The 18,309-nt window shown below is 47.7% G+C and overlaps 1 protein-coding gene and 1 pseudogene across 1 annotated transcript in view; both read right to left on the reverse strand.

Moving 5' to 3' along the window:
• Window positions 1-18,309, reverse strand: part of LOC135900068 (large neutral amino acids transporter small subunit 2-like) — a 104,356-nt gene that overhangs the window by 26,795 nt on the left and 59,252 nt on the right. Inside the window, exons 4-6 of the mRNA XM_065429508.1 lie at window positions 18,241-18,285; window positions 15,521-15,644; window positions 7,959-8,062 (exon numbers count right to left, since the gene is read on the reverse strand). Coding sequence (XP_065285580.1) covers window positions 7,959-8,062; window positions 15,521-15,644; window positions 18,241-18,285 — 273 coding nt within the window. The remainder of the gene's footprint in view (window positions 1-7,958; window positions 8,063-15,520; window positions 15,645-18,240; window positions 18,286-18,309) is intronic.
• Window positions 17,126-18,162, reverse strand: LOC135900085 (uncharacterized; annotated as a pseudogene).

Here is an 18,309-nt window from a genome sequence, read left to right on the forward strand (position 1 = left end):
GGCGAAACTGCGACTTTCTTTCAGTTGGCAAAGGCGCCAACACAGCGCGCATTCTGCACTGACCCCGAACTGTAGACACCGATTTGCAAGCGTTCTTCGCTAGATTGACTTGGGGAATGTCCACAACCACTATGCTGGAACTATATCTGGTACTTTTTCTCATTTTTCTTGCGATACACCTTGCCAGCATTGACTAACGCAAGTAAAAAAAGCCTAAGTACTTGTTAAAGCGTTCAGGCTGAGGCACTCAGGATTTGCCTAGGTCTACCTCGAAGTGCGTCAACGGCAGCAACTATTGTAATCGCCAGAGACCACCTCATCAAGACCCACATCACAGTTGAAGCAGTAAGAGTGCACTTGCCCGCACTACTTGCTACACTCTAGCCTCTCTACCTGCGGAGAGACCACGTGCCTCGTTTTGCTGAACTGTATCCGCAAATCGTGAAGCTACAGACTCGAATTCGAAGCCGTTCTCCGGAGCCGCCATTTTCTCACGACAGTGGCGCCGAGGTGCGAGCATTGGCTGTGGACTGCGGGCACCGTGAATCGCTGCACTTGCGGAAGCAGGAGCAGTGGCAATGAATTGTTCTTCAAGCGGACCGTTGACGCGTAAAATGGGTAAGTGCATGCTCATTTCACGTCTGCATTATGTACGCATGGCGAACGCAGTAGAACACGCTTAGGATTGAGGGCACGCTTGACTTTTGTGAAGTTTCGCGGTATGATATTCGCAATGAGGACGACGCATTTTCGTTTGCGGAAGACATATGTATTGGCTTCCGCGCGGCGTAAAGCGAGTTATTTTGTTAGGTTAAGTGTTCTGGCAAGTGCCAGCCATGGTGCATGACAATTAGTGCCAATAAGCATGCTACAGCTGCATGTACCGTCACCGTGCGCTGTCACAGAGCCTTCTCAGTGACATGACACTGTGTTGTGGCAAAGCTTTAGTTGTTGACAAACGTAAAACTCGGAAGGTGTAAAACTAGATTTGATTCGTACCTGGACAAGCTTATGCAAACAGGATAGCGAGTTTCGAAATGCGTTTCACACTTCGTGTAAAGTTAGTGAGTGAAGGATGCGATGAAATTACTGTTTGTTTTCTTTTGAACCACCTCTGAAAGCTTCTCTAATAGCCTCGCTGGCTACGCGATACGTGACCAAAGCGCGCTTGCTTGAACACGCTAAGAAAAAAAAAACGAATACTTGGGGAGACCTTCTGCCACGCAACAATAATCATGATCTGGTTTCCTAACGTTTCATTTCTTGAAAACTCAACGCTCGGCGCCGCCGCGTTGGTGCAGTGGTTACGGTGTTCGGCTGCTGATGCGAAAGACGCGGATTCGATCCCGGTCGCGGCAGTAGCATTTCAATGGAGGCGAAATGCTAGAAGCCCGTGTACTGCGCGATGTCAGTGCACGTTAAGGAACCACAGGCGGTCGAAATTTCCGGAACCGTCCATTACGTCATGCATCATAATGACATCGTGGTTTGTCACGTAAAACCCCAGCAGTTATTTGGACGAAACTTTTGTATGTCTCATGCGGAGGTGTCCTTTAAAGAGTTCGCAATGCCCTTGTCGAAATCCGGCGTCGCCGCGGATGGCAAAAAAAAAAAAGCAGTGTCACGTGGCCTTATGGAAATGCATATACCCGATCATGTGTATGCGGGTATGCGTGTATGATCATGTGTATGCGGGTATGCGCCACACGGGATTTTACATGTAGCGAAAGCCTATCATTTGGTAAAGTATAACCTAGTGTGTAACTTAACGTATAACTCAATGCATGACTAAATTTGCACCAGGATTTCACCTTCAAGCGTTACAAAGAGTGTAACGCCGAGCGGAAGTTTTAAAACTCGGCGCTCGCCACATTCCTATAAAGAATGATCAACGCGCTGATAAAGCTCATGCCGCTTCTGACTTGGAAGTACCGGGCACGAGGCGATAACGCAAGGAAAGCGTGCGAGATAAATTACGACTTTTGTTGAGTGGCTTAAAAAGAACGCTTCAAATACTAGATGTTTATTTAGCGTGTAGGATGTTGCAGATACATTTCGGTATTTTAAGAGCCTTATCACAAAGGTTCGTTGCTAAGATGAGCGCGACTGATAGCGAAGCCATTCTTCACCCGCTGACCATACATTGCTCTTGCTGCTATCACTGTCATCCTGTTAATTTATTTAGAGGCACAAGCTCACCCAATGAACAGTTTACCGCCAGGGCTTTGTTCTGCGCGTTTTCATGTATGACGATATTGCAATTTGCGCTTTTTCTTTTTGCGTCCTCACAGTAGGTGACCGTGTTCTGCCACATCATCTTTCTATCGCGGCCAACGAATGAAAAGACGACATGAAACACTGGCCCTCCCTGCAGGAAAACCACATTATGTATTACCTGCGGAAAACAAAAGCCTGCGACCTGGAGGACGTCCAAGCCATCAAGAGCTTAGACTCATAACTACGTAATAAGTGGGAAAGTGGGTCAGCTCCTCGTTTGCCTAGGATGACAAAGAGACATGTTTCATAAAAGGGAAAGTCTCTCCTTCGCAAGCTCACTCTGACCGGCCATACGAAACATAGGTTTGCGTTGGAAATGATTGCCGTATCTTGACCGGGTCGAGCTTGCGCTTGCGTTGATTGCTCGTGCAGCCGACGACGGCACAATGTCGCCCTGTCGAGTAGCTTTTGTACACTGTTGCTACTCGCTCAAACCGTGAGCAGCAACGACACACACAAGCAACGACACAAACAAGCGACGCGTATAAATAAACACACCGCTACTCCGCCGATTCCCGGTGAGGTGACGCCTGGTGGTGATTACCCTCGCACGCAGGCTCCGTGCGAGGGTAAAATAATCCGGTCTATACCAGCTTGCTTCACACCTGCCGCGAGACGTTCGACTCCTCCTTGGCGCCTCAGTTAACCAAGGATTAACCTGACAATACCGGGCGTCCGGAAAAAAAGCAGATATGTCGTCGCCGGCTATTAAACAGCTTACCTTACTCCTATTAAATAAGAAGTACCGGTATTACACCTACACCAACGGCTCCGTCCTGCCGAAAAGCTCTACCGCAGCTGTCGTTATTCCAGAAAAACACCATCAATTGAAAACATCTCAATTGACAACGTCGACGGCAGCAGAACTCGCAGCGCTTTGAGTCGCACAACACTTTATTAATGACAAACCAACACACAAATTGTCAATTTACTGCGACTCGAAGACGGCACTACACTGTTTATTGTCAGTCTTACGGCGTGGTCCGCATGAACAGTTGGTATTTGAAATCAGAGGCCATAGACCACCTGACTCAGAAAGGACATGAAATAATTTTTCAGTGGCTACCAAGTCACTGTGGTATCATCGGCAATGAACGTGCCAATCAAGCTGCTCGTTCAGCTCATGCAAAAGACAACCGCCTTTCGATACCGCTGTCTAGGTCAGATGCTGCAAGGATTCTCCGCCTACTTGCACGCCAATGCACTATATGAGAGTGGAATGAACAACATTTTATGTACGCCCGCATATACACCCTGAATCCAACCTCAAGCCTCCGACTTCTATCAAGACTTCCCCAAAGAGACGCGACCCTTTTGTGTAGGCTATGATTGGGCGCCGCGTTCACCGATTCCTACGCGTTCCGCATAGGGATGGCCGACATTGCAGGACGTGGCGATTACGGCGACGCGGAAACAATTCTTCATGTTCTTTGCCAGTGCCCGCAGTAGAGTGTGCTGAGACAAGAGCTTTCCGTCGTGCTGAACAAGTTGGACAACCTGCCTCTGTCGGAAGAAAGAATTTTGAAACATCGATGCGACTTAACATCGCAACAGAAGGCCTTGCAAGCGCTACTGCGCTTCTTGAGATCGACCGGCCTGTGTGAACTCCTGTGATTAGAACGCCTTTTCTGTTGCCCCTTTTCTTTAAATCTTTTATTCTTCTTTTTCTTGTTCCTTTTATTTTCTCCTCTCGGCCTTTTCGTCTTTACAGCTCCTATAGCCCTCACCCCAGTGCAGGGTAGCAAACCGGAAACTCGCCTCTGGTTAGCCTCACTGCATTTCATCTCTCTCTCTCTGCAAGAGGCCAAGATAGGACGCGATTCACTGTCTAGCGGCTCCGGAGTGAGGATGGACATACACGTGCTATCACGCTCGGTGTGACCTACAACGCGAAAGCAGCGAAAGCGCGTGGCAAAGCCCTCGCGCGCTGTAGCTCATATTGAGCGCGATAGTGAGCTGGCTAAATGAGCAGGTCTGCCGATCGGCGTAGTTCACTGCTTCTCCGCATCATGACAGAAGGAGTGGCGCTGCGGTCAGAGGCCTGTCACGAAGCGCGCGTCGTCTGCTAAAAATTTCGTCGACTCATTCAATTGAATTTTGGGGTTTTCCGTGGTAAAACTACGATTTGATTATGAGGCACGCCGTAGTGGGGGACTGCGAGTTAATTTTGACCCCCAGGGGATGTTTAACGTGCCCCCAGTGCGCGGGACACGGGCATTTTTGTATTTCGCCACCATCGAAACGCGGCCGCCGCGGCCGGGTTTCGATCCCGCGACCTCGCGCTTAGCAGCGCTACACCATAGCCGCTAGGCCCCCGTGGCGGGATTTATCTGCTCAGACTGTTGTTATTCCGATTCTGTAACATTTCAAATATATTTCTTTTCCACTAAAACATTAAGGAAAACGGTTAACATACGGTTAGAGAGCGTATAAATGCCTGACGTTTCTTGCTGCAATATGTCATTTTGAAAAGCGGTCATTTATATCGTCTGCTCACACGCAGACGGCAGGGCGCGCTGCGCTCGTAGTCGTGATACGTCTCCGAGTTCCAGTAATTCGCTTCGACGTTTAAGGAACGAAGTGAGTGCTGTGTGTGATGTTAGTGAATACCAAGCTCCTGAGGATCCGAGACAGAGTGAGAGTGTTTCTGCAAATGCACAGAAAGAAACTAGCTGGAGGAGCATCACTAGCTTTGCGCGGAATTGTAAGTTCGGCTACAAACATGCCAGCCACGGGCCAAAAGTTCACTGGTTTCAACGCCGCGAGACCCAGAACTTTCCGAGAAACGATTCTCCGTGCCGAAAATGTTTCATCCGCATTAGTGGTGTGTGAACGCCACTTCGAGGAGTATATTTCATTAGTGTATGACAGGCCGGAAGATAGTGCAGATTTCGAGAATGTATCTGCGACACGGTATCTTCAGTGTTACCTGACGCTCCGGCTTACATATCGAAGCAAAATCCTCCCAAAAGAACAAGCAAGACTCCGACCGAATGGAACCGTTAAAATAATCCTGAGGAGACCGCAAGCCACACTTGCACACATTTCAAGCGAATAGGACGCGAATTAAAAGAGAGACAGATATGCAAATGAGAGAAAGGCAGGGAGGTTAACCAGAGTTAAAGCCTCCGGTTTGCTACCCTGTACTAGGAGAAGGGAAAGGGGAAGTAAAGACAGAAAGAGCGGGAACAAAAAGAAAGGCGTGAAAAAAAACGGGATCATCATAGTCTTTCTGATAGGCCACTGTCACGTAAAAAGGTCAACAAAGCCTTGACCGATATTTGGTGCGACGACAGTTCACGTCGGCATTCCAAGACTATCTGTTCTGAAAGTGGCCTGTCGTCAAGGTGTGCCAACACGGCCGTAAGCGACAGCCGGTGCGCGCTGTATCGAGGACAGTAGCAAAGTACGTGTTCTATTTTTTTTTTGCGTTTTCCTCTCTGTCATCTTTCTAACCCCTATCCCCCATCCCCAGTGTAGGCTATAGTTTGCTGTAGAAGCTTAGTGTGGCTGGCTTGCACGTGCGACCGACGAATTAGCCTATTGCACTAATATGCACACACGCACGCTCAACAAGACAACAAACTATGTGAAGTTTAATGCTACAAATTACTCATCTCATGGAGTTAATTACAGGTCACTGAACAAGGTAAGAAATTGTTTTTTTTGTTTTCACAAAAACAAGTTCATTTCTATTGTCAGAAATGTTGATATATGTTGCAAACGTGTACATCTTGTTTACAATAGCCCACGTACGGCAAGAAAATTAAACCAGGGGCTTTAGTTGCGCGGATATCAATATTTACTCGATCGCAGTTTACATTCCTTCAAACGAAATCATTTCCCTTAAGCATTTCGTGGCATAAGAATACTTCCTGCGCGAATTACGTTCGCATACAGCGCCTATACATCTTGTTTGTAAAACAAATTTCGCCCGCCTCGGTTGATAAGAACTGATCAAGGACTGGTTCATCCTTGCAGAATTTGTGCTCCTCTTCCTATACTCAATTTTGACGTGTTTACTTGAAAAAAACAGTGTTAAGAGCTCGGTATTTTTGCCGCTCAAACCGGGAAACAAACCTTCGCAAGTGACAGAGCTCCGCTTCATTCAGAAATTTGCAACTGTCTATGATGTCACTGTGAAGACGCTTTGCAGGTGAACTACAGTGATACATACTCCGCAGCTACTCTGTAAAGGTACGTCCTCACTTGCGTTTTCGCAGCAAGAATTCTCTAGAATAGCAGCTTGGGCTCGTTGGTTTTCCATCCTGGTGTTAACAGCGTAAAACCTAGACGGGACACGAGACGAGAACACGACACCACAAGCACTGCCGAAATAAGCGCGCGCAAGGCGGCGCGCGCTTGTCGTCACGTTTGTCGTCATGAAGCAGAGAACCTCTGAACTACGCTTCCCGCCCAGGAGTTGGCACACCTACCCATCTAGCCGCCGTAGCGATGGTACCTAGGGGCATGTTCTATTCCCGTGCCGACCGCAGTAGGTAAGGCCGGCTGCGCCGTAACGGTACACTGTCGCCTTCTCACCGGCGTAGCGTAACTGCGCTGCGCAAGCTGGTTACGCCGCACTGGCTATATGCGAACCTTTAGACTGCTATGTGCGGTGTTTGTTGTAGTGAACGTTAGCATGTACAAGCGGCAAACCTCCTTTCTAGAAGTAAAATAATTGTGAGTCGTATTAGTTTGTGGAAACTGCGCCTCCCGGTGGTGAAGTGGAAAGACGGGATTTTTATTTTTTCTCGTCCTATCTATCCGGACTTAGCAACTGATGTGTACTGAAACAACCCATCAGCTTTTTACTGTTGGATTCATCCGGCTTTTAACAAATTTATATTTGGGCTACCTCACGCTGTCCTTGAATAAAAAATAAGACGACGGCAGCGCCATCCAATGAACATGAGAAGTCCCGTAATAGAAGATCGACCAACGAAGACGAAGCAGACATGTTGAATAATTGCCATTACACCTAGAATAAGAAAACTAAATTGAGGATCCCTTCTGCAACTGGGAAGACGGCGTCCTATAGAACACGAAGGCCCGGACGCCAGCTCTATCCAGCATACAGATGTTGAGCGGGCGTTAACTAATAATGACAGCTGCAAGCGCAATCGCACTCTGCAGGATCGGTATTCTCCACTGCTGGCTGAGAGGCAGGGAGCTAGAATTGTGGGCTGTCAGTCTGGTGGTCGTCAATTCGAATCCTCGAGGCACAATGAGAACGTTTCTTTCTTCGTAATGTTTTCGCAAAGGCTTTTGAGATTGCAGCGACGGACGGTGGTGGACACCTGCAAACGCCGGTGAACATAAAAACAACCAGAGTGAGCCCAAAACAGCTATCGCTGTAAAATATTCTTGTTCCATGCAATGTGGGAATCCGTCTAAGACACGGTGTAAGAATATTTTAGGTGTTGACACTCCAGCCACCACCGCGGAGAGCTTAGGACCACATAGTATTCGCTGTAGTATAGTCGGCTGCGCTCCTGGTGGGCCCCCTCGCTCCAGCGCCAACGCGGCAACTTGAAACGCGGCACGGTACAACTTTGGCAGCGTGAAATCAGAGCTGCCGAAAGACAACTGCTGCCAAAATGTCAGCATCCGATGTTCAAACCACCCAGCGGTTGGCGCACCATTCCATAACAGTTAGCGCTACCGATACAGGCACTCACCTTGCAATAGTAAACATGATCCCGTTCAAGCCTCCAAAAGTGGACAAGCTCACAAATACTGGCATGATCCACGCTACGGCACCAATTGTACGCTGTGCGAACGTCTGAAAATAGAAGCGATCATTGCGTTAGTCACTGTTTCCTGGGGTACATTACGACCACGAACCAAATGGCAATGCAAATCGATTGCTGTAGAAATCGTGACCGCCATAAAAGAAGTGAGCGGGCCGATGATTCAACTTTGGAACTCTATTCAAAATGTCCGACACTGCTTGTAGGGTTTGGCAACTTCCTTTAAAATTTAAACTTTATTGTCACTGAGAAACATAGAAGCAAATACGTGTAAAGATGACTCGTCCCAACGTCTTTCTTTTAGCCAAAAAAGCTGCCTATACAGTGCGTCTTTCATGAATAACATGGCCTTGCATCTTTTGTATGCCACTTGCGACGTTTTTCACCTTTGCACCCTTAGCAATGTTAAATATATACCCTCCTCCCCTCCCATAAGCGGCCCTAAATTCTTACTGCTACCCGTGCGTTTCTGAGTTCGCATGTAAGCTTGACACAAAGACCCGCGGCGAATTATACGCGTCTGCTATGTGACTTCGCTAGAAAAAAGAATATCTCCAAATGCTAAATGTGCTGAAAGAGGCATTACACTATAAAAGGAAATCACTTCTTGCCCTGCTCTAGTACTGAGAAATGCAGTTCACTTTGCCGCAGCATAGCAATGCCACGCAACGAAAACGTCACTCGCACAGATTGATTTTGTTTCGCCTGTGGTGATTCGTAACACCGTTAACGAAGATAAATGTGGTACGAAAAGCAATGGAAAATATGGCAATTCTAATAAAACCAACCCGGACTGACTAAAAGAGAGAGAGAGAGCAAATGATAAATGAAAGGTAGGGAGGTTAACCAAGACTGAGCCCGGTTGGCTACCCTACACTGGGGAAAGGGAAATGGGGACGGAAAGATTAAAGAAAGAAGAGAAAGTCCACCGGGGATATCGTCCAGTCACTCAGTCCGGATTACAGACGCTCACTCAATCCTGTATCTTTCAAATATCGCAGCAGCGCTTTTGTGGCCTTTTGTAGCTGCGATATACGAGGCCATGGTCCCAAGATCTTGTTCAAGGTGAACGGTTTGCTATCTAACTTGTTGAGAGCTGTGCAGAGATCTTGTCTTTCATTTTCAAATGATGGGCAGTAGCACAGTAGATGGTCGATAGTTTCTTCGACACCGCAGGCATTGCACTCGGCGCTATCAGCCATGCCAATCAAAAACGTATATGCATTCGTGAATGCGACGCCCAAGCGTAAGCGGCACAACATTGTTTCCTCATTACGCGGAAGCCCTGGTAACAGCCGCAGTTGCATAGATGGATCGAGGGAATGCAATCGATGTTGAGTGAAATCAGGTGTGTGCCACTTCTCCAATGTCATACGGTGCGCTAGCTTGCCTAAGTGTTGGGCTGCGTCAGTACGCGATAAAGGTATAGAAACAAGGGTTGCTCCTTCGTGTGCTTTCTTAGCAGCGTCGTCAGCGAGGTCGTTGCCGGAGATACCGCAATGGCCAGGCAGCCACTGAAACACGACGTCGTGCCCTTTAGCAATCATGTGATGGTGAAGTTCTCGTATCTCCGATACGAGTTGTTCACAGGACCCGCGACGAAGAGATGACAGAAGACATTGTAAGGCCGCCTTTGAATCACAGAATATTGCCCACCGATTAGCCGGTTGGTTGCTAATATAATCAGCGGCACCTCGGAGGGCAACAAGCTCCGAACCGGTCGATGTTGTCATGTGAGAAATCTTGTATCGGATGCTTAGTGATCGTGAAGGTATAACCACTGCCCCGGTGGAGCTGGTCTGGGTGGAAGAGCCATCCGTATATATGTGGACTCGGTCAAAGTAGGAAGTGTGCAAACAATCCAGAGCTGCTTGCTTCAAGGCCAAGGTAGATAGGTCGGTCTTCTTTCTTATTCCTGGAACCGTAAGACGCACTTGAGGTTGTTTTAAACACCACAAAGCTGAGGTTGAACGTGCTGATGGTGTAAACCCCGATGGTAGGGAGGCACGATACTTGCTGACCTCGTTGGAGAAGGATGCCTGTGGTCGTCGTTCTGGCAGACAGGCAAGAAAGCTTGATTGAATCCGTGAAATATGACGAACATGGGCCCTGAGCGAGTCGGTGCTGATGTAAGTCGTGATCGGATGGTCTTGAGCCATTATAATGGTTCCTGCTGTTGAGGCGCTCCGCGGAAGGCCTAGGCAAACACGTAGTGCCTGTGCTTGCACGCTCTGAAGTTCTCTAAGATTGGACTTGCATATTTTAGCAAGCACGGGAGAACTATAACGTAGAAATCCGATAAAAAGTGCTCGATATAACTGTAGCATGGAGCCTATTGACGATCCCCATGTTTTGCCGGCGATGAACTTGAAGATGTGAACAATAGATATGAGCCTCTTCTTCAAGTGGGCAACCTGAGGGCTCCAAGAGAGGTCCCGGTCAACAATGACACCCAAAAACCGATGATTTTTCTTGTAGCTGATAGGCTGGCCATTGATATATACTGGATAACCAGACATTGCTTTCCGCGTAAAAGCGACTAACGCACATTTTTCTGTTGAGATGGTAAGGCCTTGTGTCTGAAGATAGTCAGATGCCTGTGTTGCTGCTTGCTGTAGCCTTGCGCGAACCTGCAGGCGAGTGACCGCTGATGTCCAGATGCAGATGTCGTCGGCGTATATTGAAACACTCACTGTTTCCGGTAGGGATTCAGCCAGCCCCAGAAGCGCGATGTTGAAAAGAACAGGGCTTAGAACACCGCCTTGGGGAACGCCTCGGCATGTGTAGTGGTCGGTAGTCGGACCATCTTCCGTACGCACGAACAAGGACCTTTGTGTCAAGTAGTTTCTGATCCATCGATATACTCGCCCTCCTAGTTCAACTGTGAGAAGTGCGTCGAGAATGGTTTGATGGGAAACGTTATCGTAAGCGCCTTTCACGTCAAGAAAGAGTGCGGCTGATAATCGCTTCCCAGATTTTTGTTGTTCTACAGAAGATACCAGATCGATGACACTATCAATCGATGAACGGCCTCGTCGAAATCCCGCCATTGAGTCAGGGTAAATTTTGTTGTGTTCAAGGTACCATTCGAGACGCATGAGGATCATACGTTCCATGAGTTTCCCGACGCAGCTGGCAAGTGCTATCGGCCGATACGATGCCAGTTCGAGCGGTGACTTTCCTGTTTTTAGTAGTGGTACCAGGCGGCTTCGTTTCCATTCCTGTGGGACGACACCATCTCGCCATGAGCTGTTAAAAAGGCTGAGGAGTTGTCTTCGTGCTTCTTGACCTAGGTGGCGCAAAGCACTATATGTTATCCCATCGGGCCCTGGTGAAGATGAACTCCTACAGAGCGCCGTAGCAGCTTCTAACTCTTCCATAGAGAATGGAGCGTCCATACTTGTATCTCGTGGACCGGGGATGTCACCTGAAGTCATGTCAAAGGCTAAAACTGTGCCGCCGGCGACTTTCGCACAAAATTCCTCCGCAATTTCTACCTCACGGCGGTTTTCATAGAGAGCAAGGGCGTTGAAAGGGTGTCGTTGCTGGGGGCTTGAGCTAAGGCCCCGTAGGGTACGCCACACGCGGGATAATGGCTTGCGGGGGTCCAGTGACTCGCAAAAGCATTTCCATCTTTGATCCGCTAGCTTATCCATTCGCCGCTTTATCTTCTTTTGCATACGCCGAGCTTCTCTGAGGTCATGAATTGACTTCGTGCGCCTGTACCTCCTTTTAGCTCGGCGACGAAGTGCACGAAGCCTTTCCAACTCAATGTCATTCTCTGTACGCTTTGATGAATGTGTGAAGCAACGCGTGCAATCTTGCATTGCGTCAGCAATTATTTCTTCTAATTTGCGTGCGATACGTTTCTTGCATGTGTCTTCTACACGAGCTTGAAAGACTGACCAGTCGATTTGGCTAGATACAACCGGTAATGCGGCGTTTAGTCCATCGATTCTCACATAGGTCGGAATGTGGTCACTTCCATGGGTTTCAATATCGGTGAGCCACTGCACGCTCGAAGTCAGGCAACGTGACACAAAAGTCAAATCAAGGCAGCTGCTGTACGTTGTTCCTCGCAGAAATGTCGGGCTTCCGTCGTTTAGAAGACATAGGTTGTGGCCTGATGCAAATGATATTAGTGACCTGCCCCTCGAGTTTATCCTGGAGCTTCCCCATATATGGTGGTGGGCGTTGAAATCCCCTGTTATTATCCAAGGACCGGGAGTAGCAGTCATAATATCTTCTAGTCGTTTGCTATTAAACTGACTGGTTGGGGATAGGTAGACGCCAATAAGAGTAAAAGACAGCCTCTTCTTTTTCACAGTAACACAGACGTATTGGTTACCGTCGTGTGGCGCTACGGGTTGGGAAAAATACGTAAGGTCTTTGCGGATGTAAACCAAAACCTTACTACTACGGACACACGTGGTTGAAACAAAAGGTTCATATCCTGATAGTCTTATGGAGGCTGATAAGTTCGGTTCGCAGATAACCAGTATAGGAAAGTGGTTGTCAAACACGAACTGCCGCAACTCCGAAATACGTGACCTCAGGCCTCTCGCATTCCATTGGAATATGGAGGCACTTCTGACATCATCCCGGAACGATCGCTGTTGCTGTCGATGAGCCATGGTACTGCTGTAGAAGCCCTCAAGCACTGGACTTCTGAAGGCTCTCAAGAACCGGATGGATGGCATCCAGCACTTGCAACGCACTTCGAGCTGTTGGTGTCTGTAGCTTGTCCAGAAGAACACGAATAGCACTCATCAGAGAGCTTATCATGACAACAACTTGTTGATCCTGGTCTGACAATTTATCAGGAACAGATGAGGTATCCTTTGCTGTAGAGCTCTGGTTTCGCTCAGTAGGGGCATGTAGCCGCGGGAGTGCAGGCCAAGCGTCAGCAGCCATGCTGTTCGATGCACCTGTGTCCTTTGAGCTGACTGTGTTTGGCCGGGGCGGAAGAGCGGGTGGTATTGTACGCGGCTGGCGTTCTGCAGAGGCTTTGGAGGTTCTTGATCGTCGTCGGCGACGTGATCGTCGTCGCTTAATTGATGCTGCTGCTTCTCGGTGAGACGAGTGGTCTCTAACCATTTTTCTCAATATGGCCATTTCCTTTCGTATCAAAGGGCATTCCTTCGAGGATGCATCATGAGGGCCGCTACAGTTTGTGCACTTCAGCACATTGGCCTCGCACGTGTTAGTGGTGTGTGGCCCAGTGCAGCGAGAACAGACGGTAGTGTTCTTGCACACACTACTGACATGTCCAAACTTCATGCATTTCCAACACTGCAGCGGTTTTGGTATAAACGGGCGAACTGCGTGTCGAAAGTGGCCCACTTTTACATGCGATGGGAGGGATTCGCCCTTAAATACGATCTTAACACACCGTGACGTGCCGAGGCGAAACGCGTTTGTGATGATGGTGTTTTCGGTAGCCGGCTTGATTAAGATCGACAGATCAGAGTCGACAATGGTCTCGTCAACATCGTAAATTACGCCAGTACTGACTTGTTTGCCCAGCGGAATATGAGGGCGGACTTTTATCCCGTCAAGTTCCGTGACATTGCGCAAAGAATCCAACGCAGCTGCGTGTTCTACGTCAATCGCTAGGATGTTCTTGCGGGTGTTCACTCTGACGTCTTTGATTTCGTTCGGAACTAGCGCCTCTAGATGTGAAGAAACGGCTTGCTTGTTGAGGCGTCTTAGGTTGTCATTGGCGAGAACTGGCGCGAACAGGATGGTGAGCTCCTCGGTATTGCGCGAAGATCTCACGGTGGACTCACTCGAGTTCGATGATGCGCTGAGAAATCTTCGCTTCGCTTTACGACTCCGCACCAGCTCGAAGGTGTCGTCACAAGAATCTTCACTGCTGACATAGTACTGCATCGTGTCGTCGCTGTCAGTGTCGCTCTCGGTGCCGTTGCGCTTCCTGGAGGCAGCCGCCGCGGGCACTGCCGAGTCCGGCGGACGCGCGTGAGAGTCCATCTCCGTCGCAGTTAAGGAGGAAACAGCAGTTCAAGGCAGAGTCCAAGAAATGCACAAATGCACGCATGTTATGCTGCTCACTGCAGTTTGCCGACGTGCAGGCAGTGCCATAACATAAATTACAAGAATAAGGTGACCGAATAAAGGCACCATATGGTACTTTGCAGAACCTCGCGCACACCCATCCGCTGTCACCGTGAAACGAGCCCATAAAAAGGTTCTGTAAAGTGTGTTACTCGACAATTTTCACCAGGGACCTAGAGGTACCGTCAACTTCCGTTAATTCTACATCGTCAGGACACACCCCTTCAGTTCGATTTTAGCAATGCTCGGATCAAACGATGTCAAAACTCGCACCAAAATAAAGTTTTATTTACTTGATATGCCTTATGATGGCGAGCTCTGAGCAACGCTCGGTCGCGTGCACTGTGGAGATGGTCGCATGTAGAACGCCGATATAAACAGTAAATTGTGATCTGTAGTGTCTTATTTATACACGAAGGCAATGCTGACCTAAATCTCTGTCCCACGTTGCATATACGTGCAGCTTAATTCGTCATAATCGCACAGGCGCGAAAGCTCTCGTACGATTAAGGATGTTGAGCTGGACGTATGAGTGAACAGATTATAACAGAGCGCCTATATGCACGGTAGCGCCGTCCAAGAAAGTCAGCTATATGTTCAGTGGCATGCATGATGACATCACCTCCAGAAACACCTCACCCCCCCCCCCGCTTTTCCTCTCTCGATATGCTCTCATCAGCCAACGTGCACGCGGCATTATGCAAATATGCGACTTTGGCTATGTTTCATGGAGCCGTTCTCATATTCAACATTTTCAGGTTGCTATGTTGTCAATAATATGGAGCTAATGAACAGTTAGCTGTGAAAGTATTACTTTTCACGTGTGTACAGCATTGATCACAACATTTATTTATGTAGTAATTACATCTTTAGTACGTGGCATTTGTTTTTTCAGTCGATGTATTTGACAATAAATCCACGGCAACCCTTTCTTTTTATGTTCACCAGTGAACGTTCTTTGTAGTCAAATTAACCAGCCACGCGACTCGAATCACTGAAGAAAGGAAGAGGGGAAAGGGGGCAGATGCAAAAGTCACCACACCGGACGAGCCTCCGCTCCTATACCATGTAACTTCATTCCTGGTTATGTCCAAATGCGGGTGTTGCGTCACACTTCCTTCATACCGTCATGCATAGATCAACGCTTAGCGATGGCTATTAGAACTCCCATCCCGCCACACGCCGTAAGCCGCCGTGACGAGCTTCTACTGCGGAACATTGTCCGATTACGGCAGCGTCGCATCTTTCTTACCCTCGCCATTACAGTAAACGACCTCTGTCGCACACTAAATCGCCTTTCACGCGAAATGTCACGAGTACAACAGCGCCACTTGCTGGGCAGCGTACAGCGATCACTCGAAGCCTATATAGAGGTCACAAAATATATTTCATACAATAACATGCTTAAAGCGTACCACAGCAACAGCCGGCGATGCGAGCATTTCTTGGGGAGATACTGCTGTGAAGTAGGCAACGTTGGCCAGGACGTAAACGACCGTCACAAGCGTAATACCGATGTATATAGCTCTCGGCAGGTTTCTGGAAAAAAGATCAAACTCAATACAAATAAGGCAGACATAAACAAAAAAGAAGACAGTCGACGATTTAGACAAAACAGCCCTGCCCTGCTTAAATTTGGGCGTCGAATGATAAAGATCTTCCCTTTTCTACAATTATTGGCAAATCGTCTTTAATGCCAACATTTGCTATCTTCTTTTTGGGTGAATAAAGTTGAGAATCTATCGCGCTAAAAAAGCAGCACTCAGATATAAGTTTTCTTCAACATCGTTATGGAAAATCAAGTACGATTAATTATTTCAATGCAACTGCAGAATGCAAAATGACTCCCATGAAGCAAATATACGGCAATAATCCTGGTAAGAATAGGCATGAAGCAATTATCACGAAAAGCCAGCACGCGTTTTCCGCTGTTACACGCGTCAGAGCAGTAAAAGCGCCTGTGCTATCTCGTCGTCTTATGTTGCATGCACAGCCTTTGTCAAAAGCATACGGCCTACTCCGCGTTTTAACAATATACGCCTTTCGGCTGTGTAGTGCGATTACCGCGGCGCTTCTGACACTGCAGACCTCTGGGTCGTGAATACGAGAGTTCTCTTCATTCTACCGGGAGTTGCAATTTCGTACATACCGCAGGAAGTCGCTTAAACAGTCTGTAGTCAGCGTGGTGGTTGCAGTCAAGGTATAGCTCGTATATTTTTTGACAGAGTGTACGTATCGCTTACACTGCATTTTTCCTACTTTTCGTAACAGTGATGCCAGTTATACTTCACGAATTCTTCCCGAAGTATGCTGTCATAGAGAGAGAGAATATTGAATTTAAACGGGGCGACAGACTATGGCACTACCTTCCAGAAACGTTCGCATCTTCTGAGCGAAACCATCAGCTTTTGATAAATAAATGTGCCAAAAGCAAAAGTGATTATTTCCTCTTTAAGCACGAACACAAGAACTGACGTTTGATTACATTTCCGTGCGACAGAGAAAGCAGCTCTCACCTTACGCAGTAGGCCACGGCACTATACAGGACTCGTATTTTTTTTTCTTTATACTGTATTCTTTAATGCGAAAGCATTATATGTCCCATTACGCGAAAATCCGGCCTTGTAGTCGGCGGCGTGACTGAATGATGGCACCAAAAATGCCCGACGGCAAAGAGTTAAACCATATAAAAAAATGACCTCTAATTGGGAGCCAATTGTTAACTGATTCATTCGCTCGGATGACCGCCGATCGTACTGTCAGCATTGCCGCTGTCTCTGTCTACGGTTGTTATACTGTCCTGCACAGGTTCACTCACTAAAGTTAACTGTTTGTGAAATTCTTCGTCGCCTGCGTGCCTACCTTCCAGATCCCGTCTTTTCTACCTGGGTGGATGGATAGATGAGGCTCAACCCTTTGAATCGGGCGGCGGCGGCGCGCGCCACCTAGGCTTGAATGGTACTATATGCATGCATACCTATGTATTTACTCCTTTACTTTTGCGTTGATATTATCCACCAGTCAGATAGCCTCCGTTTAGTTATTTCTACCTGTTCAAAGTCTACTTTACTTTCACTGTCTTTAAAACCCAAAGCATTGAATAGTTCCCTGTTACATTCAACTGCAGGGTGAAGTTGTTTACAAGAGAGTATCAGGTGTCCAGCCGTTTCCTCCTCCTCTCCACACGCCCCGCACAACAAGTCTATCTCCTGGCGTCTGGCTCGGTACGTTTTAGTCCGCAGTGCACCTGTCCTGGCCTCAAACAACAATGAGCTTCCCTTAGCGTTATCGTAAATATTTTCTTTGGCTATTTCTTGCTTAAACGTCCTGTATGTTTCTAATGCTGATTTGGTTTGCATCTCTGTTTTCCACATACCCCTTTCTGTCTCCTTCACTTTTTTTTTTTTTTACGGATGATTCTTTACCTGTCCCCCCACTGCTGCCCAAGTATTTGCTTGACAATTTTCTAGTTCGTTTTTCCACCTTTTGTCAACATTCCTCGTGTATAAGTAACTGAAAACCTTCCTAGCCCACCGCATTTCCCCCATTTTTCTCAATCGCTCCTCAAATGCTATCTTGCTACTAGTCTCTCTGCCTTCGAAAGAAGACCATCCCAGATCCCACTGCACCCCAAGATTTGGTGTCTTGCCATGTGCTCCCAGAGCGAGCCTACCCACACCACGTTGCCTAGTTTCCAACTGTGCCCGGGTCTCTGCTCTCATACATAGAACTGCGTTGGCAAAATTCAGGCCCGGAACCATTACCCCCTTCCATATCCCTCGCACCACCTCGTACCTATTGTAGTTCCACAGTGCCCTACTCTTCATCATCGCTGCACTTCTGTTACCTTTAGTCATTACATATTTTTCGTACTCTGTCAGATACTCAATGCCATTATTTATCCACACCCAAAGATACTTGTACTGATCGACTATCTCCAGCGTGGCCTCCAGCGTGGCCACCTGACAATAATAGCAAGCGCCCTCTCACATGCTTTACTACTTTTCAATTTACGACTTGCTCCAACAATGATCATGTCGAAATCCCCTTTGCACATCTCAGCGCAACACCCCACTCTATGGTACTCTTTCTGTGGTAAGCAAGTATCGACTGGGTACAAAGAAAACAAACTTACTTGTTTGGATCCTTCAATTCCTCGGACACATAATTCAAATAATTCCTATAAAAATAGAAAGAACAATGT

Source organism: Dermacentor albipictus, chromosome 1 (genome assembly GCF_038994185.2).
Source record: "Dermacentor albipictus isolate Rhodes 1998 colony chromosome 1, USDA_Dalb.pri_finalv2, whole genome shotgun sequence".
In the NCBI taxonomy this organism is placed as follows: Eukaryota; Metazoa; Arthropoda; class Arachnida; order Ixodida; family Ixodidae; genus Dermacentor; species Dermacentor albipictus.